At 35.9% G+C, this 27,929-nt stretch overlaps 1 protein-coding gene across 5 annotated transcripts in view; it reads right to left on the reverse strand.

Moving 5' to 3' along the window:
- Positions 1-210: 210 nt before the first annotated feature.
- Positions 211-27,929, reverse strand: part of GPCPD1 (glycerophosphocholine phosphodiesterase 1) — a 50,909-nt gene continuing 23,190 nt past the window's right edge. For 3 of the 5 annotated variants that reach the window (XM_058563170.1, XM_058563171.1, XM_058563169.1), the window contains 14 exons: positions 27,218-27,341; positions 23,926-24,157; positions 22,091-22,253; positions 21,635-21,767; positions 20,830-20,884; positions 18,003-18,095; positions 15,700-15,777; positions 14,942-14,981; positions 13,242-13,303; positions 10,970-11,035; positions 9,422-9,558; positions 8,799-8,934; positions 7,952-8,112; positions 211-1,433 (listed from right to left, as the gene is read on the reverse strand). In XM_058563170.1, the coding sequence (XP_058419153.1) occupies positions 1,241-1,433; positions 7,952-8,112; positions 8,799-8,934; positions 9,422-9,558; positions 10,970-11,035; positions 13,242-13,303; positions 14,942-14,981; positions 15,700-15,777; positions 18,003-18,095; positions 20,830-20,884; positions 21,635-21,767; positions 22,091-22,253; positions 23,926-24,157; positions 27,218-27,341 (1,673 nt within the window). In that variant the 3' untranslated portion in view covers positions 211-1,240. Of the gene's footprint in view, positions 1,434-1,860; positions 1,992-2,011; positions 5,830-7,951; positions 8,113-8,798; positions 8,935-9,421; positions 9,559-10,969; positions 11,036-13,241; positions 13,304-14,941; positions 14,982-15,699; positions 15,778-18,002; positions 18,096-20,829; positions 20,885-21,634; positions 21,768-22,090; positions 22,254-23,925; positions 24,158-27,217; positions 27,342-27,929 lie in introns of those variants that run through there. The other 2 variants (XR_009222949.1, XM_058563172.1) reach the window with 2 other exon arrangements.

A 27,929-nucleotide genomic window follows, 5' to 3' on the forward strand; every position in this document is an offset into this window, starting at 1 on the left:
TCTTGAAATTACATTTTATAATGAAGAAAATAAATCTGTGTATTTTATTTAACATTCATTCTTAAGTTACAGTTATGCCAAAACAATCTGCTTCTAATGAAAGAAACCTTAGAATAATCCTAAAAACATGCATATACACTTAGTAGGATCTTCTACATTTCTAAATAAATTACATGCATGATATACATTAACCAATAAAGAATACCAATATGAGAATTCAGGACATTTATTTTTCTGCATGGAGATTTAACTACTGTGCAACACACACACACACACAAAACAAACCCACAAAGCAACTGTGTGTAATAGGTAGTGAGAGACACTTAAAACAAGCATATTCAAAATGCCTACAAACAGGCTTTTTTTTAGGCAACAAAATATCTCCAGTCCTTGACACCTTCTCACACTCACCTAGCACCACAGATGCAAGGACTTACAGTAAACATGTACAATCTCATGCTTAAAACCTAAAGCATGCATTGAACAGAATCTATACATTATGATCTACTCTACTAAATATGCAATACATACTTCTAATATTTTATACATTAAATTACCCTGCAGCATTCTGAAATTTTAACATTTATGCCAAACAACTTTTGAAAGACTTATGAAACAAGTTTTTAAGGATCACCTCCAGGCTGTTTACACAGGTGTTGGTTTGGTTACGTGGGAAAACAGCAGCAGCCTCAAAGTTCATACTGAATGAAATGGTATATGTGCATGTAACATGTAAAAAATACATATATACACAGATGGCACAACGATTTGTGCAGTTGGAATCACCAGTGCAAACGCATGCATTTGAGGTACTTATTTCTTCCATGGTCAGGTATAATTATGCATAGTCATGTTCCTCAAGTGCTAAATATATCAGGCCTGATCAAAAGAAAAGCTGTAAGAAGTGTAAATATGAGATATTTATATAGTTAATTTCAAAGTGCTATGCTTTTAATGAACATTTGTTTAAGAGTATACATTTACATATTTAGTTTAAAATATTTACCAACCAATAAATTTTCTCATTGTAAAGAGACTGACTGGTAATTATACCTGGCCAAGTGATTTAAATAGCATACTTGAAATTCTAGCAAGAACAGTAGTGAAATAGTAAAATACTTCATTATTGCTTCATTGGACCAAGAAACCTAAAAGGCATAGAAAAACAACGCTTCAACGATGAAAAGTGAATACCCAGAACAGCAGTGCATGCCCCACAATGGCCTCTGCCCAATAAAAACTAAGCACTCTCCACGTTATCAATGCCGTTGGCATCCATGTGGATGTCAGGCTCCCCACCACACAAAGACGAGGGAACAAAGCGGCTACCAGTGGGACACAAACAGCTCTTAAGCTCTGGCAATTCTTGCTTCAGGCGTTCCAACTGCTCCACTTGGAATATATTTGGCTGCTCAGGCATCCAATCATATATCCTATGATGAAACAAACACAAAACACATAAAGTAGTGTAATTTTATGGTTTATTTGAGACCTGTCTGACTTAACCTTTTCAGGAGACTTTGTTTACAGAATGCTGGAAACATCCATATTACAGTCCTTTTTTTTTAAGATGCAAGCATCAGTTCTATTTAAAAATATTTCTCTTCTCCCCAATCTTTCCAATAATCCAGAAGAGCAGCATTTCCTTTTGTACCCCTGATGCAAAAGAGCTGATTAAAAAGCAATTGAAACAAAAAATAAAATCTGTACGTTACTAGTGATTCTTCAAGTATCTTCTCTCCAAGTCAATCAATGGGCAATGCCTTATTTTACAGATGGGAAGCTATTAAGAGGCAGAGCTGGAATTCATACAGTTCTGAATACAAAGCACTAAAGATCAAGATGAGAAGGACTGCTCACCAGTGTGAGAATTATCCTAAAGCTGTGTGGTACAGGCAGAGGAATCCAGAGTTGAGAGCCCAGAAAAAGCGCCATGTGACGATGGCAGCACTGGCATTGCCCATCAGCAGAGAAAGGATGGCCTTTCATGCCTAAATGTGAAAGCCAGGCAACTTATATGAGGCACTACAAGAGAATCTTTATGACATCACAGTAGGAAAGAATTTCTTAAACAAGATAAAAAAATGTATTGACTCCATTAAATATTTGACTTTATTAAAACAGACTTTCTGTTAATTAAAGACATATATAAGAGAATGAAAAGTGACCTCTGGGTCAAAGTATCAGACTGAATAGAAGCATCTAACTTCAGTCTCTCCCTATATGCCATTAAAACTAAAATAAAGCGATTAAGAAAAAAATCCACCAGTATGAGGAAAAACCAAAGAGATACAGCAACAAAATTTTGGAAGCTGGAAAACAGATGGATAAGTAACAAAAAGTATTTCAGTTAGCAGAACGGAAAAGGCCAAATCACAAGCCAGTAGTGGAAAAAAAAGAAAGGCTCAGTTAGAAGCAGCACCAAATTCCTCTAGAACTGGAGTGAAAGGGAGAGGGGCTGAAACAGGGAGGGTAAGGCTCTAGCAGCAGTAAGCATTTCCCTTCCCCCTCCTCCTCCCTGCTGCAGAGGCTGCCCCTCCCCCACCCCGACCAAGGTTTATTTCAAGAATTAAACAGGAAATCTCTTGGAACGGAGGACAAGAAGACCAGGTGAGAATTTGGGCATTTTACAAAACCACCAGCAGCACAGGGGAATCAGAGACAGTACACACACAGAACAAATGCTAAACACAGAGGCATGCCCACTTCCCCAGGTCTCTTCCCTGCCCCAACTCCAAGGCAGCCAGACCTGGATCCTCTAGGTAGAATATATAGATTCTTCTATGAGGAATCTGATCAGCCAAAAAGTGAAGTTATCAATCTACTGAAATCAGAGGTATGACCAAACAGGCCCCCCCAGATCACCCCATCATGACATCCTAGTCAACAAGCCCCATTCACACACTCAGAGCTTCCAACAAGCTTTGTAGATTCTGATTCCTTATCATGAGAAGCGGTTAAGGATTTCCAAACATCTGAGGAAAGCTTCTAACATCTAAGATAGTGAGCAAAATAGAAGAAAATCCCAAAAAGACAAAAAAAAAAAGTCCTTTCATGCCTTCAGAGAAATAGTACTTGCATCAAATGAGAACAGGATATTATATACATCTATAGAAAAAAGAGCATTTCAAAGAAAAAAGACAGTTCTTGGAAATTAAAAACACAGTAACGGACATGAAAAACTCAACAGAATGGGTGGAAGATAAGGTTGAGGAATCTTTCAAAATGGAGCAAAAAAACAAAGAAAACAGGAGAAAAGATAAAAATTAGAAGTTTGGCCTGAGAGTGTATAATACACAAACAAAAGCAGTTCTATAAAAAGAAAAAAAAAAAACCCCACAGAAAAATGGAAAGGACAAAAATGGAAGAAATAATGCACAAAATCTTCTGCATCGTCAAGGACATATATCAACAGACTAAAAGGGCTACCACGGGCCCAGCACAACGGGTGAAACCAGACCCACAAAAAGACCCATCTCTGAAATTTTACAACACTGGTGACAAAAAGAAGGCTCTCCAAGCTCCCAGAGAGGAAATAAAGAAATGATATATGAGGGAACAGGAGTCAACACGGTTTCACACTCCTCAACAGCAACACTGGAATTGGGAAGGTGATGGAGAAATGCTTTCAAAATGCTAAAGTAAAATGATTTCTAACATGAAATTTTATCCCTGGCCATGATACTTCCAGACATGCAAGACCTCAAAAACATTTACTTTCCATGTCCTCCTTTCTCAAAAAGATAATGAAGGATGTGTTCCATAAAAATAAAGATGAGAAAACAAGACAGTAAAACAAGAGAGAAAAGGATTTGGACTATCAGAAACAGGAGCTCTGACACAGGAACTGTGACGGAGCGGTCACCACTCAGGACGACAGTTTTGCCCAAAGAAGTCAACCAGTCTGTACTGGAGCAGTCTGAGTGAAAAAGAAGGCGTGCTAACAGCTATCATTCCAAGAGGGCCACTGCCACTCTCCCAGCTTTGCAACCTAAGGATGGAGTGTCCTGGTGAGACTGAACCAGAGTCTTACTTAAATATGGTTTGTCTTAACCATGTGTTGATGAATTTCCACTCTACCTGACAGGTTTATTACGCGTTAGGCTACTCCTGAGAACTGGTGGCAGGCTACAACGAGCACAGAACCAGGAAACACAGAACAGCCCATCCCACGTGACCATGTTCCTGCTGTACTTCCAATGCCTGACCCACAAACACATGCCTTATCATGCTGAGCTAGAGACCAAGTGGGGTTGCAAATCAGTTCAGAAAGTTAAAACTAGCATTTAAAAAGATAAAGGCCAGTGGTGCAATAAACTACCATTTAAAAAGTACATATACGAATAAAAATACCCAAGGGGCATTATTTTTAAAATTTTGTTTTAGGTACACATTGGTAGATATACATAGCTCTGCGTGCACTAGGTTGCAATGTAAAATGCATTTCTAACTGCGTTGGCGTCTAAAAGGTTTGAAAATCATTGCCCTAGAGAAACTTTACACACGTATTTTAGGAGACACTATTATGTAATATCGAAAACTTGGCAATCACCTAAGTCTTCTCAAATAGCAGAATAAATTGTGGTAGAGACATACAGCCATGCATATTATACAGCCATGAAGATGAATAAATTATAGCTACATGCAACAAATGGATTGATTTTAGGAACATCATAACAAGTGGAAAAAAAGTTAAAAAGTTTAAAGCCATGCAAAACTAAATGGTATATTGTTTACTGATAGAAATTAGGAATTTAAAAAATTTTTAAAAAGAATACTAATTTGATAAGCAGTTATATCTGAGGGAGGAGATAAGGGAATAGAATTAGGGAGAGGCACACAAGGGACTTCAAATCTAAGGATGATGTTCTTTACCTTAAAGGTGGTGTCTGTTACTGTATTTTTAAAATCATTTGAGCACAGTAATTTTTTATAAATAGAGGGAACACCGCCCAATTTACTGTATGAGGTAGGTACTTGGTACCCATACCAAAATTAGACAACCATTTGAGAAAGGTAAATTAAAGGCCATTCTTGCTCATTATCATAAATGCAGAAATCCCCAAATAGCAAATCAAATGTAGTGGTATATGAAATAATATATCACAAAACTATGATTAACTGTAAAATCTACTGTGTTAATGCCTTTGTAAAAGAACAAAATGGTTTTGATAAACTAAAAATGCCCACTCTCATCACACTCTCCAATGTAAAATGAATCCAAGGCTCTGAATCACTAATCATTCAAAACCTTTTATATGTCTAAATTTGATAATGAAAAAAATAATAGCACAAGCACATTAAGTACCAGAAGAAACAGCTAAAAAAAATTAGGGCATAGGAACTCAGCTAGAGACAATGAAAGGGACAGGGATAGGGGACTGCTGGTTTTTATTGTAAGCCCTGTAGACTACTTGATTTTTTAAATCAAGTATATGTATATATAGTTATACGCGTAGTTCTTTGATTAGAATTAAATAAAGACTTTCAAAGGTAAAAACCAACTCTAACACAATGCACCGCTCCTCTTGTCAGACCCTAGCAGGAGCCACTGCTGGGCTGTGTCCTAAACATCCTCCACATCTTCAACAGAGCCCTGCCCCATTCATGCTCTCACCTCTGCCTAAAACGCAAATCCTGTCAAAGTGAGTTTAATCACCCTCCAAAATTCATGGCAATGCTGCTGCTTTAAAATTATCCTTATTGACCCCAGGCCAAGAAGCACTCACTTTCTTCGGGGCCTTTTATATCACACAGTATCTTCCTGTTCTCCATCACATGTCCGTATTTGGCTCCAATCAAGGAAGGCCGTTGAGATGAAGCATCTGCCTAAAATTTGTATATCCCACAAAGCTGTACACGGTATAATCTCACAACACACTTTCCTTGCCTGAAAATATCTGCAATCATTCCTTCCTCGTCCTTAAAGAAATATTCTTCAAAATTTTGCTAAAGCCAGCACTTCCTTCAAATTGTTAATTTAAAATTTTAATTTTCCTTTAGTTAGGTAGAAATGTCTATTAAAAAGAGCTATGAATCACTTGCTGCTTAATGCAAAACTAAACAAATAGTTAAAAAGGAAGGCAGGCATTATCTGGGCTGCAATTTTAAAACCTGACTAATTCAGACAAAATAACGAAAAACACACCTTTATTATGAAAATGATATAACTTTATAGAACAGAAATATGAACTAAATCCCAGAAAAGTATTCTTTAAAGCAGGCCTGGTAAGAATTTTATCACTTACTCTTTGTATAATGCTGCTCAAGCATTAATAAGCCTGCTAATCCCTCAGCAGAGTAAATGACATCGCTTCTAACCCCAAATCTCTTTATGCTAAGCAAACTTCATCTCTTAGGTTAGTGGCACTCAAACTTACATCATAAACACCTGGGGAGCTTATAAAAGAAGAAAAGAAAAAGATCTGTTCAACAAATATGCGAGCTCCTACTGTGTATCCTACATTGTTGTGACCTCTGGAGATACAGCAGTGTACAGTGTATGAAACAGGCAAAGAGCCTCGCCCCCAGGGAGCTTGTGTGTGTGTGTGGAGGCAGGGGTTGGGAAAGGAGGTCAGGGAGAATAGAAATACGTAAAATATAATATGTACCTGGGTATATCAGATGGTGGTGAACGCTATGGAGAAAAGTCAGGAAGTACACTGAGCAGAGATTGTTATTTGAATTAGGATATTCAGGGAAGGTCTTACTGAGAAGATGACATTTCAGTCTTTCCTGAAGAGAAACAGCAGGAGGCCAATGTGGGAGTGGCTTGCAGGAAAGCTGTAGGAGAAGAGGTCAGGGAGGGAAAGAGGGTAGAGGAAAGAGGAAAGAGGGTAGTGGTGGAGAGTGGAATGGGATGGGAATCAGCCCACACAGGGCCTTGTAAGGACCTGGGATTTTACTTTAGGTGACACAGAAACTGTGTGAGTTTTAAGCAGCAACATGATCTAACTTGGGTTTTAACAGGCTCACTCAGGCTGCTGTGCTGAGAATAGAGAGCAGGGAGGGATGGGTGGCAGCAGTCATCAGTGAGCAGGCTACTTCAATAATCCAACTAAGAAATGAGGTGCCTTAGCAGAGAGTGACAACAGTAAATGTGGTGAGTGGATAGATTCGGGATATGTTTTGAAGATAGAATCAACAAGATTTTGTCTCACTGGATTTGGGGTATGAGATAAAAAACAGAGGGGCTGGCTGGGCGGCGCAAGCGGTTAAGTGCGCGCACTCCGCTGTGGCGGCCCGGGGTTCGCCGGTTAGGATCCCGGGTGCACACCAACGCACAGCTTGGCAAGCCATGCTGTGGCAGCGTCCCATGTAAAGTAGAGGAAGATGGGCATATACGTTAGCCCAAGGCCAGTCTTCCTCAGCAAAAAAAAAAAAAAAAAAGAGGAGGATTGGCAGATGTTAGCACAGGGCTGATCTTCCTCACAAAAAAAAACAAAACTGAGTTATGAAAGACTCCAAGGATTTGGCCTGAGAAACTGGAAAGACGGAGTTGTCATTTACACTGAAATCAGGAAGTCTTAGGAAAAACAGGTGTTGGTAGCCAGATACAAAAGTTTAGAGGTCTGAGAAAACATCTGACTTGGAGATATAAAAATTTGGGAATATATACAGGTATATGAAAAGCCAAAAAACTGGATGAGATTACCAAGAAAGTTGGTGTAGACAGAGAAGAGGTCTGGGGCAGACAGCCACCCCAACCCCAAGATGACTCAGTACACGTCTGGGTTAGGGCCCTGTCATCTGACTTTTTAACAAGCTCCCAAGCGATCGTGGTATACTCTAAAGTTAGAAAAATTCTGCCGACAAACAAATGGCAAGATAAACCTCAGGCTGAACTACAGAATTTTAACTTAACTAAGTTTAATATTATTTTTAATTTTATAAGATTAAAACTACTTTTTTTCCTAGCATTCCCTAAAAATTTTTTATGAAAAACAAATACCTATCATAAATTAGACCATTAACTCCAAATTCCTTCAATTTCTTTCTGTTTTCAGGATCATTGGTATCATCACCCCAGCAGAATATGACTAGTCCCTTAGCTTTTGCCTCTTGAATGTAGGATGGGTTTCTGAGCAGGTCTTCAGTATGTGCATTTATCCCCTAAAAGAAGAAAAATAAGTTACTCATGGAAAAGTAACTCATTAACTGCAAATGCTAAATGGTCATGCTCTAGATCAGTGCTCTCCAAAGTAGAGTGGGCTGGGAAAAAAAAGTTATAATTTTTTCTTACAATTTATTTTATCAAACAAGTTTACAGTCTAACCGTTTTAGATGATTCCTAAAATTCACTCAGAAAACTAAACTATAAACCTTACTTAACCTAGGCCGGCAAGAAAATTTTTTTGTTGTTGTTCATTTAACTGCTTTTCATTCTGAGATCTAATATCCTCATTTTTTTTTTTTCATGAGGAAGATTAGTCCTGAGCTAACGTCTCTTGCCAATCCTCCTCTCTTTTGCTGAGGAAGATTGGCCCTGGGCTAACATCCGTGCCTATCTTCCTCTACTTTATATGGGACGCCACCACAGCATGGCTTGATGAGCAGTGTGCAAGTCCGCGCCCGGGATCTGAACATGCAAACCCTAGGGTGCAAAAGCAGAGTCCACAAACTTAACCACTACGCCACTGGGCCGGCCCCTAATATCCTCATTTTTAGGTAGAGCTATCTGCTTGTTATACATAGGTCAAAACTAAAAAATCAGAGGTGTAAAGTAACATAAAACTTTATTTACTACTGCTCTAAAACATTTTAAAAAATTAAAATTAAAAAATTCAAATATAACTTACCAGCAGATTTTCAAACTGTGCAAAGCTCATTGCAATGGGGGTTGTCCGAGACCTGAGGTCCATGAGTTCAGGATAAATATCAGACTTTCCTTGAGTCAAAAATAATATGGGATATTTGTTCTGCTTTTGCCTAACCCTAAGAAAGACAATTTTAAAGATACTTTTCACTGGGGAGGTAATTATATTGTTTTGAAATTTTAGAAAATACTAAAACAAACAAAAAACCCATAATCCTATTACTGAGATGTAACCACCATTAACACGTATTGCCTTTTAGTCAAAAAAATTTTCTTTTAAATTATCCTACACAAGAGCTAAAACAGTCCCAGAAATGGGCAACAAGAAAGCCCTTGAGGGCTTATAATTTGGTAAGGAGGATGTGACATGCCTGTAAAATGAAACCCAGGGCATGAGGTGCTAGGACCCAGTGGGTGTGGAGCTGACAGGAGTGGAGGGCATCCCAGCAGGTAGTCCTGAAGAGATGTGAGAATATATATAACCTGACTGAGAGGAAAATCAAAGGTGAAGTCTGGGCAACTTCCTCACTTCCAATCATGACCTTTGTACCCTAAGTCCTAGCTACAGTCTAAGAGTATAGGAGAAAAACACTGAATATTACTCACATTGTGCAAATATCTGCATCAAATGAAGAAAACACTATTCTCCTCTTCCCAGAATGTTCTAAGACAGTTTTTAAAATTATATCCAAAAACAGATTCATGTCAAAATATGTTGACAAGTTACCATCCCACATTCCATCCTGTGTGGAAGAAATAAAATAGGAAAACTAAAGTCATTAAATACCCTAGAATCACAGTGCTGGAAAAAATTTTGAAAACATCTAGTCCAACTCTTATTTTACAGACGAGGCCTGAAAAAATTAACTTGCCCGAGACCACATAGCTACTTAGTGACGGTGCAACTACCATAATTCAAGTATAGAGAACTTATATACAAAGTGATTATACTATCAATATACTTTTGCTTTAATAAATTAAGGTTAAAGTAAAAGCTAAAACTCTGGAAATTTGCAATCTACTATGACTTTAAAATATTTTTATATAATCTTCATAAACTAAAGGACCAAAGGACTCCACTTCACTTGCTAACTCATTACAAAAAACCCCTGGTAATTATGAATTATCAGTTAAAGATCTCATTCTTTGGGTCTCAGGCATATCAAGTACTCTCAACAAATAATAAAAATAATTCTCTAAATATAGCTAAGATACCAAGAACCCTGCTGAGATTCAAATATTAAATGTTTTAAATATTAGTCGTTAAAATAATCTAAAAGCTCAGAAAACTAAAAATCACTTATTAAGAAAACCTTGGATGAGCACTTACTATGTTAACCAGAACCAGCGTATCATAAATAGCTACTTAGAAGGCATGATTTGAGGGCAGTTACAGATTATTCTGACCAAAACAAATTCCAGGATATTGTTCTGATTGCCCAATCATGATACTTGAATTAACTACTTCCTACAGCCCCCCACCCCAACCAACCCTCTTAGCACGCATCCCACCCATTTACACACATCCCCATCTGATACATTCAATAGTTAACTCTTTTCCTCAACTAGAATGTAAGTTCCAGGAAGGCAAGGTTTCATTCTGTTTTGTTCACTACTCGACTCTAGCACCCAGAAAATGCCAGGCCCATAGCAGCTTTTCAATATATATTGTTGAACAAAAGAGTGACTAAGTCTGGGAGTGATTTAAAATATATCCAGAAATTTCTTTTCCTGGTTAATTATTACTAGCTACTGCCACTTAACAGAAAACTGCTTAGGAAATTATTTAAAATATATGTTTAGATGGGGGATAAGAAAACAAAAACTAAGCAGAGTTATAAAGTTCTGACTGTCCAGAGAGTTCTCACCGTACGTTTTATAAGTACACCCAGAGACAATCTATATGAATGCGCACATGAGACACGTAAACCGAAATTTCTACTATAATACATTCATCACTATTTCAAGTACTCACATGTTAGTATAAGTGTAAGATATGCTTTATTAATAAAAGGCCCAACAAGAACTGTGCTTGCTGGAGGAAGCCACAACAAGATTTTAGTCTCACTTATTCCACTAAAATGAAGAGATAGGAATGAATGCATTTAAAGAAACAGGGAGGGAGAAGAGTGTGTTACATAGAGAATTACTTACCCTCTGTTGGCAGATCCATTTTATTTCTATATTAAACCCTACGTCTTCTGGCAAAGACTCTAAAACCTAGAGTTTTGTTTGTTGGTGGTAAATTTTGTTTTGTGTTTGGTGAGATGAATGGTAGAATAAGAAGAAAAAAAGGAAAAAAATTATTACAAAAAGCAATCTAAGAAAACATATCACTAGTAAGGACAAAATGTTAGGTACTCTCAGCATAAACCACTATCTCTTCTCATACCCCAAAACTGACAACCTGGTTAATGATTAAGCTAAATAAGAAAGTCAAAAGAAATTAAACAGCAAAAGCAGTAGTCTTAGGCAACATCTGTGGTTAACTGATCACTACTACCACAAAGATGAATCCTTAACCTAAAATCCTTTCACCATCACTACTGAACATCCAAAGTGAGCTGTAATAAGACAGGCAACCTCATGAATTTAAGAAGACATTTGTTATGTTTTCTGAATTGCATTCAGCTTTGTCAATCTACGATACTAAGATGTAGTTATAAGAAAAACCGTGATTTCTAGCTTGTTTCAAAGGTGGAGATGCTTAAGATGTTATCTCCAAATGAAAGATTATGCTGAAGCTCATACATAAATTAGGCTATCTCTATATAAATGAACAAATAATAAGGTGTCAATTTATCTAAACCAAATTATCTCAACACTTTGCAAAAGATCATTTTGGCAGCAAAACTAGCAAGTCAAACTGAAAATATGAAGCTTGAATGTTAATGTACAAAGAGCTGACTTGTTTAGTCTTCAAACAAACACGAAGGCCAGGCAAATATATAAACATACTTGGGACAAAATGAATTTGAAACAGATTGTTTTTAACTTCAATTTATTTCAAAAGTTTAGAAATCATTTAACATGTATAGTATATATGGTATATAATTGTATAACAGCGAATAAAAGCACACTAACAATAATACAGCGGTGAGAACACAGCCAGGAGTCTGCTGACCTGGGATTTAGCCCTGGGTCTACACTAACCAGTTGCAGGGAAAGTACAGCACCTAGACCATTTTGTCTTCAAGTTCTTGTGGGGCTTTTTGACTTTCTTCTCTGATATCTTTGGCCTTATTTATTTAATGTACCTGTCGCGTTTTTACTGGACTAATGCAAAATTAGAAAAATAAGGACAATAGTGTATATTAGTGTTGACTACTAAACAAAAAATTTGCAGAAAGATTCTTCTTTATACTGAGATTGGATTTGGCCTTTTTATGGTTTTAAAATTTCCCTGTGATTAAATTATTAGTGCTGGTAAAGTGGGTGAATAAATGAGTGTGTGTTTAACTTATTTGGCTAAGTAAATGTTGTCAAACCTTTGATACACAATTTTTTCTTAACTGTTCTTCTGTTCTATGAAATCACAAGTCCAGGAATCATGAGATTTCTAAGAACCAAATGATTTCAGAATTTTGGATTAGAAGGAATGACTTTATTTAGTTGGGCTTCATAAATATCTGAAAAACTATTCAAACCATGTTTTAAATACACAAGGACAATGTCCACTGCAAGGACAAGGGACTTTCTGGTAGCATCCTTTTTGTAGGGTGAATAATCATGATTAACTGAAATTATCCATTTTTGCCTAAGAAACCTACCGTATCTGACATCACCAGAAAGAGACAATGGAGAAGAGCAGAAGTCAGGAAATGGAGCCAGTAGGAACAAAAGCAGACCAGCATGGTCAAGGCGAGTGTCTGGCATCCACGCAGGCTTGCCTGATGCTGTCAGAGGGATTCTTGTATGAACTGTGTCTAGTTTTTAAACCTTCATGTTAGTTTTTATTATACTTTTTCAGAGTGAATTCTTGAAATCTGTGTCTTATTTTAGGTAACCAGGGTACTTATTTTCTTTGGTTGGAGAATCTCATTTCTCTCCAAAAGCTAAGGAACAGTTTTAAATATTGTAAAAATGCCTCTCCCATCATTACATCTCCCTTCCACCCCTTTTTCTGTGCCCTCTCCTTCCTGTTTGTACACAGAATTATCTGAATCTCCTGTCCTTACCAAATTAACCCACTGAGGTGGGAATTTTTATTCATTTGAGCAGGTAAGTTTCTCTTTAAAAAAAAAAAGTAGCACAGGCACACCACCCAAGAACGTATTTTCTCTAAAAAGCATCAGTGATGACAAGTTTACATTAAAGTTGTCTTTGAGACAGCCTTTTTAGTGCCCATTTAAGATACCAAAATAAATTATTCAGATATAACAGAATTAATGAAATAGCCTTGCCCTCATTTTCCTAAGGAACTTACCATCTTAAGGGAAGGAAATGGCTGGTTTTCAGAAAAAGAATTTTCTTCCTCAACCACAGATTCTGAAATTTTAAAACAAAAACTCAGTAGATAAAACATCATTTTATCACTAAGATCTTTTCCTAAATTCTTAGGGCAAAAAAAGAGAAGCTGAAGTAATTATGAGATCCTTTCATATTTTTTGGAGGCTCCTATTTTCCTATTAAAACTCCTATTTTCGAAATAAGCATCCTTTATGAAGACCAGCTTGCAATATTTAATAGAAATACCATAGTTTGTGGTCCCAACAGTGATTATTTTCCTATAAAAATGGTAATACTTGCAGCTGGCCCGGTGGTGTAGTGGTTAAATTCATGTGTGCTGCTTCGGCACCCTGGGGTTCTTGGATTCAGATCCCGGGCACGGACCTACACACCAGTCATCAAGCCACACTGTGGCAGCATCCCACATACAAAATAGAGGAAGACTGGAACAGATGTTACTCAGGGACAATCTTTCTCAAGCAAAAAGAGGAAGATTGGCAACGATGTTAGCTCGGGGCCAATCTTCCTCACCAAAGAAAAAAAAAAGGTAATACTTTTTAAAAAGTAGTCACAAGCAGTGATTTGTTATTTCTCAGTAGAATTAAGAGCTGTGCCATCTTGCTAAGCCTCCTATTTGAAATATCAAAATCAGCTCAGAAGCTAGAAATTAAGAGAATCTATAGCTACCATTGTGCTTTTGTTACCATTTAATCTAAAACAGATTATATCGAGACACAAGAATTTTTTTCAAAAGAAAAAAAAATTAACGTCAAGCTTTTCTTTTCTTAAAAACAAAAATCCTGTGTATTACAAATTCAAAGACGAAGATCATGTAAAACTTTCCTGTTGAATAAATTAAAGGTAAAATTCATTTTACTATTAATAGTCATGAAATATCTACATGCCTACGAAGTCATATTTATGCTCTGGGGTTAATCTTTGGAGTCTTTAGCACTTCACAACTTCTTCATAAAGGCATTCCAACTATCCATTTACCACAACTGCAGATAAACAACTAAAGAGTACCTACTATGGTCAGAGTCCTGTAAATGTCTTGGAAAATATAAAAACAATGTTCCCACCCTTGAGAGGTTTACATTCTAGCTGAAGAGATAGGACATATACAAAAATAAAGGGTTAAAAAAAGGATACAATAAGTCTCAAATGAATGGTACAGACTATTAAGTTCTATGGATGTAGAAAGTAAAGTGGAATTACAAAGAGACTTTGTAGGCAGGACAAGCTTTGAGGAAACTGAGCCACAGAGTGGTTAACTAAAGTCACAGTTAAGTCAAGTCAAGTCAAGTCAAGTCACAGCTGGTAAATGCTAGAGCTGGATTCGCATTCCTGGCTCTGGAGCCAGATTCTATACTTGATATACTCTCCACTTTGTGAAGGTTAAGAATGTTTGGAAAGATTGATAGGTACAAAATTATAAACAACTTTGATCATCAAGCTAACAAGATTCACAAAAGAGTAAAAAATCACAGTTACTATACATATGACGTACATGCATTTGATAAGTAATATACGTAAAGCCTTCATGTCTACAAAATTACACTTAGATAGCCCAGTATTATACTCATTCAATGACCAAGAGTATGTTAAAACGGATAAGGAAATACCATATACATGCTAACTACCAAATGAAAACAGCGTTTCCATATTGGTACATACCTTTCAGATCTTTAGATTTTAGTGCAGTCACATGAGCGAGCTAGAAAACACACACACACACAAAATGCAATCAGAAAAAAAAAGCCTTAGTTCATGAAGATATGGTTAATAGAACTATAACCCGAAAAGCTAGCAAGTTAGAGAAAACTATTAAATGTAGAATTATCAGTTTAATAAGAGTAAGCACTAAAGACTGTATACATTTTATGTGTGCATACATACACATAAGATCATGATCAAATACCCAAGTACGGAAGAAGAATATAAAAATCCTTAAATTAGGAAACTGTTTATACTCAACCAATCATTTATTTAGGTATCTAATGGAAATAGGAGGGATCATGTAAAATTACGTGGTATAACAAAATATACAAAGATCTTAGATAGTAACATAAGTATAAAGACCAAGGATAGCATAAAAGGCAAACTGTAAACTAGTGACAGCTACATGAAGGAGAGCTAAAGCAGACCAGAGGCAATCTACTAAGATTATGGATGAGAAGGGCTAGTCCTTATGGCCTACAAAGACATGGCCTAACCCCTTAATGAATGCAAAAACCAGTGGGGTCCATGGAAACTGTTAGAGAAGACAGATGGATTAGCACAAACCTATTCTTCCTAGCAGAACAGTAAACCAAAGCATACACTCTACGCATGCTGAATATATAGTTACCTCCATGTGCAGAGAACATTACACAGACAAGTACAAATAGTCCTAAAACTAAAAGATAATTTACATTTTGTGCTACTATTCCTACCTTTAACAACTGGAGTTGGTCAAATGTTAACTCCTTTACTGGAATTTCAAATAATTCAACTGGATCAGCATCAAATTTCTAAAAAGAAAATAAAGAGAAAAAAGGGCCCCAAATTATTCCTGAATGTTTACCCTAGACAGGACTAACACCTCCATTTACTGAATGATGAAAACAATTGTTTGGTAGCCACATCGAGCCTATGCAGGGGGGCCTTTCTTACCTAACACGACCTCCCAGCTCTTAAAATCTGGCTTGTGTTTTTAATGTAAGTGGAAGTGCCTGGAAGAAAAAACGGCTGGGAGGAAGCTGTGGCCCTGAAGACACACTGAGAACAAAGCCAGAAGTCAGCCATTTCCTCTATTTCCTGTCATGCTGTATACATCTTATCTGACATATACCCATGCTACATGACTAGGACATCAACATGCAAGTACTATGAAAGGATTAATTTCTGTCAATAAGTCTCTAAACTTTTCTAAACCTTTTAAACATAAGTTTGGTTAAAGACAGCCACAGAAATGAACTGTCATGAAAAAACTGTCTTATTAGCTATAAGCAGTAATACTTAACTGGAACTCTAATCTACTATAAACATTTTCCCCATGAGCAAATCTGTTTTATTACATTTTAATACCATATCAAATGTCACACTGTTACGCACCTCAATCTTAAGACAATGAGTTAATGTACCACTAATGAATCATCAATCCAACAAATATACTAAAATCTATTACATTTCTATTCATTCATGTATATATGATGTGAGTCTGTATATGTATAAAGTTTCTCTGGAAAGACACACAAGAACTATTAAGAGTAAGGGAGTGTAATCGAGAAGAAAGGGGAAAGATTTATTTTTCATTTCATAGTCTTCTGAACTACCTGCTATTTTATAATGAAGATAAATTGGTTTTATAAGGAAAATACCAGCTTAAAAATTAAAACTCAACCTAAAAATATATACAATTTATTACTTTCATTCCCCAATTAACTCATCCAGGTTCCACTTATGAGCAAGACAAAGTCTGGTGAAAATGGGGGATCAGTAATACTCTTCAATTAACTCTCAGATTTTTAGAAGGTATATCTAGGTTCATTAACCTCAATCTTGGTTAGTAAGATCCTTTAACATTCCATTCCTTCTCATTTCGCTTTGCATTAATGTTTCCCTGCAGCAAAACAACCTGCCTCATTTCTATTAAGTTATTCTACTTTTGTCATCTAAATAGGTACATCTCCTTCCTTCCCTCTCCTAATACCGTGAAATGGAAATCTTTGTCTATACATCATAGTAATCCAAAACCACAGGATTGATTAGAATTGACTAGCAGGCAGAGCCAGGTGCCTTGTCATATACTTATACTACAACACGCAGTGTCTGGTACAGTGTTATACATGTTAGCAAACTAGCCTTCACTTTAAATCAACTCAGTGGAAAATGATACCCAACACAGTTTTAAACAAAATGCCAAATGAACCCTCTTAGTTTAAGTCCCTGAGGAATCACTTGGTTGATTTGTAAACTGAAATTTAGGCATTATATAGTTATCACAATTATGTTTGTACAGCAAGTTATAATTTTTAAGAAATTATATGCATTTTCAAATCTCCTTCTGGACTTTCTCCTCTATCATGCCCTCCTCTCCATTCTATCTCCGCTCCAGTGCAGGCTTACCTTACTTTTGGCCCACATTACCTCTCCCCTTGCCTCCAGTCTCCATCCTCTTAAATTCCCCTTACATCAAGTACCAAAGTATTAATCTGAAGTTTAGTTCTGAATATTTCCCCTCTTGGCTCAAAAGTCTTTCATATCTCCCTAGCTCCCCAGTCTAAACCCCTTCACTGGGGCCCTCCACTATCTGGCTCCAAAACCACTTTTCCAACCTTATTGTTCACCGTGGCTCTTCCTACTTTAGCCAAATCATACTAGCCTATTAATCTGAGAAAAAGCTTGAAGTAGAAATAGAAGGGAGCCTAGAAAACAAATACTCTGATAGCTTTCTCTACTGCCTCAATATGGGGACAGTGGCAGACTGACACAGAAACCTCCTGAAATGTCCTTTTGTTAAATAATATAAAAAAAGCAAATTCTGCAATGGAGACCCTACTCTAGAAAATTAATATTATCTGCTCACTCTTTTAATATTGTAGGAGCTTGAGAGAGGAAAGGATAAGCAGTAATTCACCAAGAAAATGAACTGACCAACTCTACTTAGTAAATATTAAATATATACATACAACTTCCTTGTTTTTAAACCTCTTATCTAACTATAAGAGTTTAAAATGAAGGAATTTCAACATACCTTTTTCATAGTCAAACAACAGGTGAGATCATGATACACCACAGGCACAAAATCTTTTGAAAGATGTACATCAAATTCTACAAAGGCTGCACCCTGACAGAAATAAAGAAAACAAGTACTTGAAAAACATCACCTGGCCCAAGATACATCTAAAACCACAAGGACAAAAGAAATTTATTGTTCACTATAAAATTACAGACCTGTACACAAAACTTCTTCATGAATTATTTAATGCTACAATTCAAGCTTTTAAAACAAGTTTTTTTTTTTTTTTTGCAATAGCTCAGCAATTTCTTCCTGGCAAAAAAATGGGCAGTGATCCACTTGAACACAGCCCAAGGCCCCTGTGTGGCAGTGTACAGCCTTCACAGGTGTCATCTCTACTACTGCTATCAGCAGAAATGGAGCCTGGAGCTCAAGGCTACCTTGCACCTTACTGCCCTGCATACCTTAGCTGGACAGCTGAACCTCAAAGATGAGGGGGGAAAACAAATAAGCTGTAGTCTCTTAGTGCTGCTCCTTGGTGCACTAGAGCAGCACACTTTACAGCCTTTCTCAACAAAACCTCAGTAATCAGATTAAAGAGGAAACTACAACTGCTGCTGAAAAGACAGAGAAAGCAGAAATGGGCAACAAGAACAACGCACACGCCGAATTTCCTGACAGAAGCCTAAGCAGAAGAAAGGAGGACAAGAATTCGAGTTAAAGATATATTTTTAAAAGTCAGGTCCATTCTGACACATGAATTAATCCAAATAAAGGCTGAGAACATAAACTGACATACAAGTTTGTAAATTCACTGAAAGAAAGCCAGCTGGGATCAAAAGAAACAAGGCCTGAGAATTCTGTAATGTTACTACGGCCCAGGGAAGTGCTGTATAAGAATGGATGGATATGTTTCTACCCCTTACCCTAGCTTTAGGTCAAGGAAGGGTACTCAATGTGCAAGTATACATGGATCACAGACCAGAACCAAAGGAGCCTACTTCCTTGATGACTTCTGAAGCAGGAAATAAGCTTAGCTTCTACTATTGTAACACAAACCATTTCTACCAAAGAGAACAAATCTAACACCCCTAAATAGTTATAATAACTAAATATTTTAAATTATAGCTTTCTACTTTAAATGTTTAATTTTACATGATCATCATCCGTTAGGAAGAGAATTTTACTAAGAGAGAAAACTTGATCCTAAAATTCATTTGTGAGCTTTAAGAAATAAGCCAGTAACAGACCAAAATCTCTTCAAAGATATGTTTTTAACATTAAAACAAACCAGCCACTGATAACTAACACAAGACATTCTAAAATGTGATCCATATGAGTTACAAAGGATTTCATCAGAATACTGAAGAAAAAGGCTTAATGAAATCCTCTCTCAAAAAGCATAGAGACCCTGAAAGTTCTTTAACAGGGATCTTCTGGTGTTTACAGCTAATAAATAAAACAATGTTTAGATTAGTTAGCTACAATGAACTAAAAGTTCCAAGTAATGAACTACAGCCCAACATACTCATAGATTTAATATCATCCTTTCAACACAAGACAAGACTAGTCACTATTAATATATATATATATATATATATTTTTTTTTTGTAAGCAAGATCAGCCCTGAGCTAACATCCACGCCAATCCTCCTCTTTTTGCTGAGGAAGACCGGCCCTGACCCTATTGTGAATCCTCCTCCTTTTTTTTTTTCCTTTTTCTCCCCAAAGCCCCAGTAGATAGTTGTATGTCATAGCTGCACATCCTGCTAGTTGGTGTATGTGGGACGCCGCCTCAGCATGGCCCCAACAAGTGGTGCATCGGCGCACGCCCGGGATCCGAGCCTGGGCCGCCAGTAGCAGAGCAGGCGCACTTAACTGCTAAAACACAGGGCCGGCCCCACTACTAATACTTTTAACATTAAAATAAATAATTACGATAAAGATGTCATGTATTATAAAATGCATCATTATTTTATATATCACTAAGAGGAAAAGAAATGTTGCCAATCAAACCATGATGCAAAGCTAAGCAAGTTGTAAAACCCATCCCAATTTTAGAGATGTTAAAATATGAAAAAAGTGTGTCTTAGAAGAGATGTTTGCTCATATAAGTGATAAAGTTAAACATCTGACCAATCAAGTTTACTTGCTGAACTGTTTTTTAAAAGGCAAAGTTTAAGGCATGTCGAGGACACTATGGAAAAACTGGAAATAAAAGAATGAGCTGTTCCTCCATTTTCCCCTTAGTTTAACTTTGGAACATGAGGCTTTTTAGTTAGGTACAGAGGAATGGTGGGAGGGAGGGCAATCTCAGGTTCTTGATTAAAAATGTGAAGTTGCAGTTGCTGAAAAAAACTAAAAGCTAAAAAACAGACTCTAACCTTTATAATTGGATAAAAGGAGTTAAGAAATTTAACATAATTAAGTTGGTATGCAGGATGTAAACTGACTTTTTTTAAAAGTGTTACATAAAGTCACTATCAAATCCTTCTATAAGCATTATTTCCAAAGTGAGTATCTGAATGAGCATGTTATTCAGTTGATGAAAACCAATGCTTAATGGGGAACATTTTTCTTGCCCCAATCACTCAAAATTTATCATCTCAAAAAAAAGGATGCTTATGATTCCATTGTTTCATCCCATTCTTCACCACGAATCTAAACACAAATGCCTAGAGATTCTTCATCTTCACTTAGTAACAAATTCAGAAGAAGTAAAATATCCCCCCTTTTAACCTATTAATGAAGACTGGAGGAGACTCCCCAGACCCACATTTCTCTACTTTTCTACCTTTGGACCAACGGTCCAAAGTTGTTTAAAGAAAGAGACGTTCACTTACATGACTAGCAGCATTTCTTAGAGAAGCAATAGTATTTTCTTGAACTTTAGCAAGCCTGAAAGAGAAGAAATATATACTGTAGAAAAGATAAAACAAATGTAATGAAGCCAACTGTATTTTCAACAATGGAAATAGTACTTATTCTCTATTTTGAGGCTAATTTTGCCATCCCCAAAATAAGACTGTGACCATCACTTGGTTGGTGTGTGCATTTATTCCATAAATGCAAGCTCTAATGATTATAGGTATTTACAAGCTGAATACAGACATATCCTATACCAACCACATACCTTCCCCCAAGTGAGGTGACCACTTAAGGAAAATGATCCTTTGCAATGAAGTTGTAGAGACACAGAAACTTGCTCCTTGCAATGAAGCCTCAGATGACTTAATACTGGCAGACTAAGGGAATGGAAAAAGGCTGAACACAGCAAGAGAGCAGAAGTATAGATATACTGAGAACAGGTGAGGAAACTGAGACCCAGAGAGGGCAACATGCCAAAAGTCAGGACCACAACACACTGATGCCATCAGGCTGACTATGCATCAAGCTTTCCCTCCTGGCTTTCTAGTTTTAACGTCTCTCTTGTCATGAATTCAGTAGAATATTAAAAAGACTGACCGACCAAAATCTCAGGAGAGACTTAGTCTCCAATTAATTTGAATTGGGAACCCTAATTACCAAATTACATTGAAATCCCAGGGTAATAATAAAAGGATCATTTGACCTTTGGTTGGTCAAACCCATTTAACCATATCAAGCATGAACTACCAAATGCCAATACTACTCAAATATTCAACCTACTGAGCAGTTGTTGTAGAATTCCCTGCACCTCGATGTCCAACATCCAATGGTATTCTTGGCTTCCAATATTTGGAAAATGAAGATTTCATGTCACAAGTGTATCCTGGTAATGGCTTAATAATTATATAGTCAACTTTCATAGGAAAAAAAACGGGGAGGAACAAAAATAAAGACAATTAAAAAGGCCATGATGAACTCAATTACATTCAAATATTACTCAAACCAGCTTTATCAATCTCTATCAAGTAGAAAAAAATCAACAAGTCAAAACTGATTCAAAGTAAAGCTTCCAGAAAATTTAATAGCTATGTCCTTACTGTTATTATATTAACAATATTCTAAAACAAATTATTAATTTCATCTTTACCATTCTCAAAAGCTCTATTTGAAACTAATTAAAATTCTAACTTAACCTTTGCTTATTTGTAAAGGGCCACCCTGCTTCTCCAGGCTTACCTCTCACTTTGCCTATTGTTTTTCTGGAATTTCTGCTCATGATGGGAAGAGTAAGGATTCCAGCACTCTTCCCACTCTCAGCAATGGTGGATGATAAGAGGCATGCTGTACCCACATGTCCAGGAAGGGCATCGCCCTGAACTATGTGTTCACTGAGATCTTCCTGAAAAAATGAGGTTTAGAATAATCCAAATTCTTATACTTCATTAGTTTCCATTTAAAGATCAAAAAACTCCCTTAAAGTCACCTCAGAATCTATGGAGGAAGATTGATAAGAAACACAATCAAATTCATATTCAGGTAATTTAGATAGCTTCTTTGTAATAAATACATTTCTTCTAGTACATAATATTTTAAGATTTTATGTGTTACTGTATTAACCATAACCACACAATCAAATCTGCACTTCAGATCCTCTAACATGTAGTAGGTGAATTTAAAGCACTGACTGAAAGTTTCTAAGTACTTTTATATTCAAAGACTAAGATATACCTGTAGCGAGCTTTTAATGGATATTATATTCTCTGAAAATGCATCTACACAGGTGACATAGTGGGACAGTAACTCTCTAGGAAACAGAATACTTACTTTGAGATTACACTGGGTATTTTATCAGCCTAATCTATGAATAAAATAGTATTTCCAAAACTGCTAATCAAATGAAAGTTAGGCTGTTCAAGAGATTATTAAAAGGTAGGCCCTTAAAGAACAAGGAAACATTCAACCAAAACTTAATATTTGTATAATAAAGTCCCACTTTATTATAGATTATAATAAAGATTATTTATGACTTATAAATTATTATTTATTACAATAAAGTTTTTATTACTTAGGTAAAATCTAATCACAGGCTTTTTTAATAAAGTTTTTTATTACAGTTTTTTGAAAGGAAATACTTTCAATTCCATAATGCAAGGTAGCCAAAAGGCCACTCATAAAGACTATGTCTAAGGGCATCATCAAATTAAATAATTCAAAGATGATAATAATTTTAATTATATGTAACGAGTGTTACTCAGCAGGTTTAAATCCATCCTGAATTCTGCTATTTTCAAGAAACTGTTGCTAGGTGCTAATGCTGGGCAAGGCATATACCCTACCCTCAAAGATTTAAACTCTAATCTAGAGGAAATGAGAGTGGAAATGCCAAAAACAAGAGTCCAAAGAAAGCAGTCCACAGAACTACGGAGCTGCACAATGGAGCAAGGACCTTAGGGGAGGAGCCGGTATTACCTTTGGGGAGCATCTGAACAGCCAGTAAGCCGGAGGGCTCTAGTCTAAGTGTCACAAGGAGCTCCGGACAGTTGGGAGCACAGATTCTGAACAACTTGGCACAATTTTCATAGCAACTATTTTTTATTACATATTTATAATACCAAGCAAAGTTGCAAAAATGAGTCTGCTGTAATAATGAATTCTTACAATAAAATGCCTCAGTAAACTACAGACTTTAGTCATAAAGAGGACTCAATCATGCTAGTTACATCAGGTTACCCACCACCAGTTATAGAGCCTGCCTGTCCCTCTATTTATCTTCGGAGGCTCCTTTGGATACAATTCATTTATTTTTAGAACAAACACAGGCCTCAAGACATCTGGTCTTGATTTGAAATATCAATTCTGCTCAAGTTCTCTTAATTATATTCTTAACAATACTTGAGTCTGTCAACTCCACGTTTTTTAAGCCTGCTAAAATGTATAGAGGAGTAAACATCTAAAAAGTTGTATGAATCATGGGTTTACACAAATTAGACTAAAATAAAAATGAAAACACATGTAAAAACAAGCTCATGCCTGCATTCTTTCTCAACTCCCTCGGTGAAATAATTACTCACCTCAAAAAAATCAAATATTAGTTCCAGGTTATCTGGTTCCATTGTCTGGATGCTATACTCCGTCCAACGATCAGGCTGTAAGCCATACCCACACTCTGGCTGTGAATGCCTGCACTTGAACTCATTGTCGCTTATTAATGATATCTCCAGGCTATTGGACATTTTGTGAAGAACAGTGGGAGATACTCTATCATCGTCATCTTCCTCCAGACCCTCTAGTGTCAGCTTTACCCTAAACAAAAGGAAAAAATAATGAAATACAAAAAGTGTAACAGAAGAAAAACTCATAAAACGTTATCTGAATGCTAAATTTTAAAGTGCTCCCTGAATATATTAAATCTTCAAATAAAAAAAATAATATACTATACAAAGACGACACAATAACTGCAGGTTAAGGCATTAGTTATGTTTTATAAAACATTGATGTTTTTTATCTACAAATATTTCTGCAAAGTATTAAAATGAGATAAATGCTCATTATGCCTAAGGTTGTTTTCATTAATTGTTTTTTTTTTTAAATGAATCTGAAGTGCTATTTACTATTACCCCATTTATAACTGGCTATCTCAATTTCTTTTGAGAAGTTTCACAAATGTATATATATAAAACAAGCACAAAATTGAATTATATTCTGTTAGTGTGCATAAAAAGACAGAGTTGGAGGTTGTAAATTAAAAATTCTACCCTTTCTTCTACCTTAACACAGTGAATCCAGGTACTTTGTGAAAAGTATCTTATGAAAGAAAAATACTTTATTAAATATATATATTTGTATTTATGCATTTTTGTGTGTATACATTTATATGTACTTTTTTAATGAAACAAATGAAAAAAAAAATAAACCAAGAGTCTAAAACACTTATAGGCCTCACAGCAATGAAAACAAAGGCAGTTATCAAGCCACAGGCCCAAAAAGACTAATCTACTCCCAACGAGAAGCACATGCTTGCACAGAGCCTTTATAATGCTAAAAAGTCAACTCAATGGTGGACCATTTCTTGCACCAATTGAAATGTACACAAACAATTTTAGTACTATTAATGTAGGAAGCAATGTTATTGTATAGAGTAACAGCTGAGCTACAAAAGCTTTTCATTCTAGATTTAAATGGGATCTGATTGATAAAACAAATAATGCAATTGTATTAGTGGGGCCTGCTCTCTCTGCATGACCAACTACTGCTGAGGCCTATCTTATAACCACATAATTCTGAGGTCTCCCAGAGGGGACATCTACCAGATTACTCAATTAGTAACACTGTTCTGTAATCATACTAGAAAATCAAAAGTAGCACTTCAATAATCCAAACAAAAATCATCATTTCTTCTCAGAAACCAAACTCTTAGGAATAGTTCTGGACAACTGATTCTGTCGGTGAGCCTGAAGGAACAAACATTCTCTACCAGGATATATGAAGAGACCACAAATGGACAGTAACGAACAGGCAAGAAAGGCACGGAAGATAAAAATGGCCATTCTGCCAACAGCAATGTGCATCTACCAAAAACAAAAAAAAATCAAGTTTAAAGGGGTCTATGAGAGAATTTAGTTCATTTATGTTACAAGTTTTCTTCAAATAGCTATATAAATTTAGAGTCTATCATAGAGGCACTGCTTTCCACTTATTGGTGGAGTTAATTGAAAGAGAAACTTGTGTTTAAAACTTGGTGGTAATGAGATAGATCAGCACGCGTAATGTTTTATTTAAAATGCATAAGCTATTGCTAAAGTTTTTAAAGTCCTGATATCCTTGCAAATAAATTTATTTCCTCCCCCATGAAAGTTAAGTTCTATCACTAATATCAATTTAGGAGGAAAAAAAACGGCCAGAACAAACACCAATATCTAGCTATGCAGAATTATTTCAAAAGGAATCAGTTACTTAATTTGTAGAGCCCAACTAAGTATGGTTATACAAAAATACTTCAACTTAAGCCTAAACAACACAATAATATATACAAACACTCAAAATAATTTCCATAGAAACAAGAAGGGTATAGGACTCAGTATGCATTTGCGAGCCAATCAGAACCCCAACCATTAATTATCTATTAATTTTTTAACTACAGTCAAGGAAAAAAACCCTAATAAGTCCAACCAACTAAGGCTTTATCTTCTGCTACCTTTATTTCAAGGTCTTATGCTAAAAAGACACTTTATAGCTCTAACAATTTATTTGCTTCTTTTAACACGTATATAAAATATTCAATAATGCATGACTAACTGGTTAGAGAATCTCTTCGGTCAAATGGATCTTGCCAATCAACCATGTGGTCCAATTACCTCGGTTTTTCAGAAGCAAAGCAGAGGCCTAGAAAAGCTAATGCACAGAGACATGGGACACCCCAAACTCTGTACTTACTCTCAGAAAAGGAAATGCAAAGGACTGTGAAGTGTAATCCATCCTTTCCCTTATATATTTTATGATTGGGATAAGTAAGTACTATAATATTTAAGCAGTTATTCTAAAACATTTATGGATTTATAAATTGCAATATCATTATGAATTTTATTAGGAAGATAATAAGTATTATTAATTGTTTCAGTTACTGAAAATAGCCCTTTCAACCCAATCCTGACATTCTGTCAGAAATGGCTGTATTACATACCAGGACTTAGAACTCTCAGTCCCAAAGTTACAAAAATTCAAATGATAGGGCTGCCTGGGTTACTGAGAAGCTAGCTCACTTAACGGTATATATGATAATATTACAGAAAAATAAAGTTACTATTTAGCTATTTACACAAAGCTTGACATCTATTTCTTAAATTAATATAGGATTAAAAAGAAACTAATCTGGAACTGCTATGATAACTGCTACCTTTCTTCATAGAAAGGTTTCTTGTTTTCAAGCCACAGGAAAGTTTAGGACACTGAAGAATATTTCCAACAATCATTTTTCTCTGTTTATGCCATTCTCCCATCATTTAGCACAAAATCATTTTCAATACACCAATTTTAAAACAAACTATTTATTGCTACACAAAGCAATTTTAAATGGTAGGAACTACAAAGATACATAAGCTTGGAAATCACTTATCTACAGAAAAACAAATTTTTCTGGTTTCAACTTAGAAATTAAGACTAACAGAACTACACGTAACTGTAGCAATCTGAGGCAGGGAAGCAGTTCACTATCACAAGACCTTGTAGTTATTAGAAAATGTGACATTATCTATAGGTGTGTTATTTTCTTAGTTTATACACTTAACAGCTAAAACCAAATGGGTCAGAAATCTATAGCATTAGTGAAAATAAATGGCCTTAAGTAATGAATACACATGGTCATACCTAAATCTAGATTTTTTAAATTTTTTCTTGGTTATTGACACAGGAGGTTTTTCAGAATAATGCAAACGTAATCTTATTTCAGTCTGACACGTCAGCCATCCAGAATCCAGAGTCTCAACACCATCTGGGAGAGTAAATATGAAAGCAGTAATTACTATACATATGTTTGAAACAATCCAGTAAGTACAATACATATTGACAATTCTAGTTCACATTCACATTTTAATAGACTCAGGTTATATATCACTGGTACTTTTTTCCAAAGCCAATACACACAGTCTTAAATTTGTCATTGAAAAAGAACTTTTATATGAGGTAAGAGGAAAAAAGTTAAATGAACGTTAACAATTAGCCATACTTTAACAACTTAAGTAAATTAAAATATTCTCACTGAATACATTACTGAAGTAATAGAAATCTATTTCAGAAAGAATACACGTTCCAAGATGTCTTCTAACATAGCAGTTGTTTCACTGGGGATCACTACTATACTTCCAAAGCTTTATATAAGATAATTCAGCTGAAACCAGTTATTCCACTAGCGCTAGGGGCTGAGATGTGAGAAGGCAAGAACAAAGCTATGAGCCAGTTCTGTATTCTCACATTTATATATTCTGCTATAAATAAACTGCATGATTATAATAACACTGTGTTAGCACTGTTTAACTTGAAGGTTCCTACTGGCATAGGTAATAAAATTTTCATAAATATC

The sequence above is a fragment of the Diceros bicornis genome, chromosome 19 (genome assembly GCF_020826845.1).
Source record: "Diceros bicornis minor isolate mBicDic1 chromosome 19, mDicBic1.mat.cur, whole genome shotgun sequence".
Classification (NCBI taxonomy): Eukaryota; Metazoa; Chordata; class Mammalia; order Perissodactyla; family Rhinocerotidae; genus Diceros; species Diceros bicornis.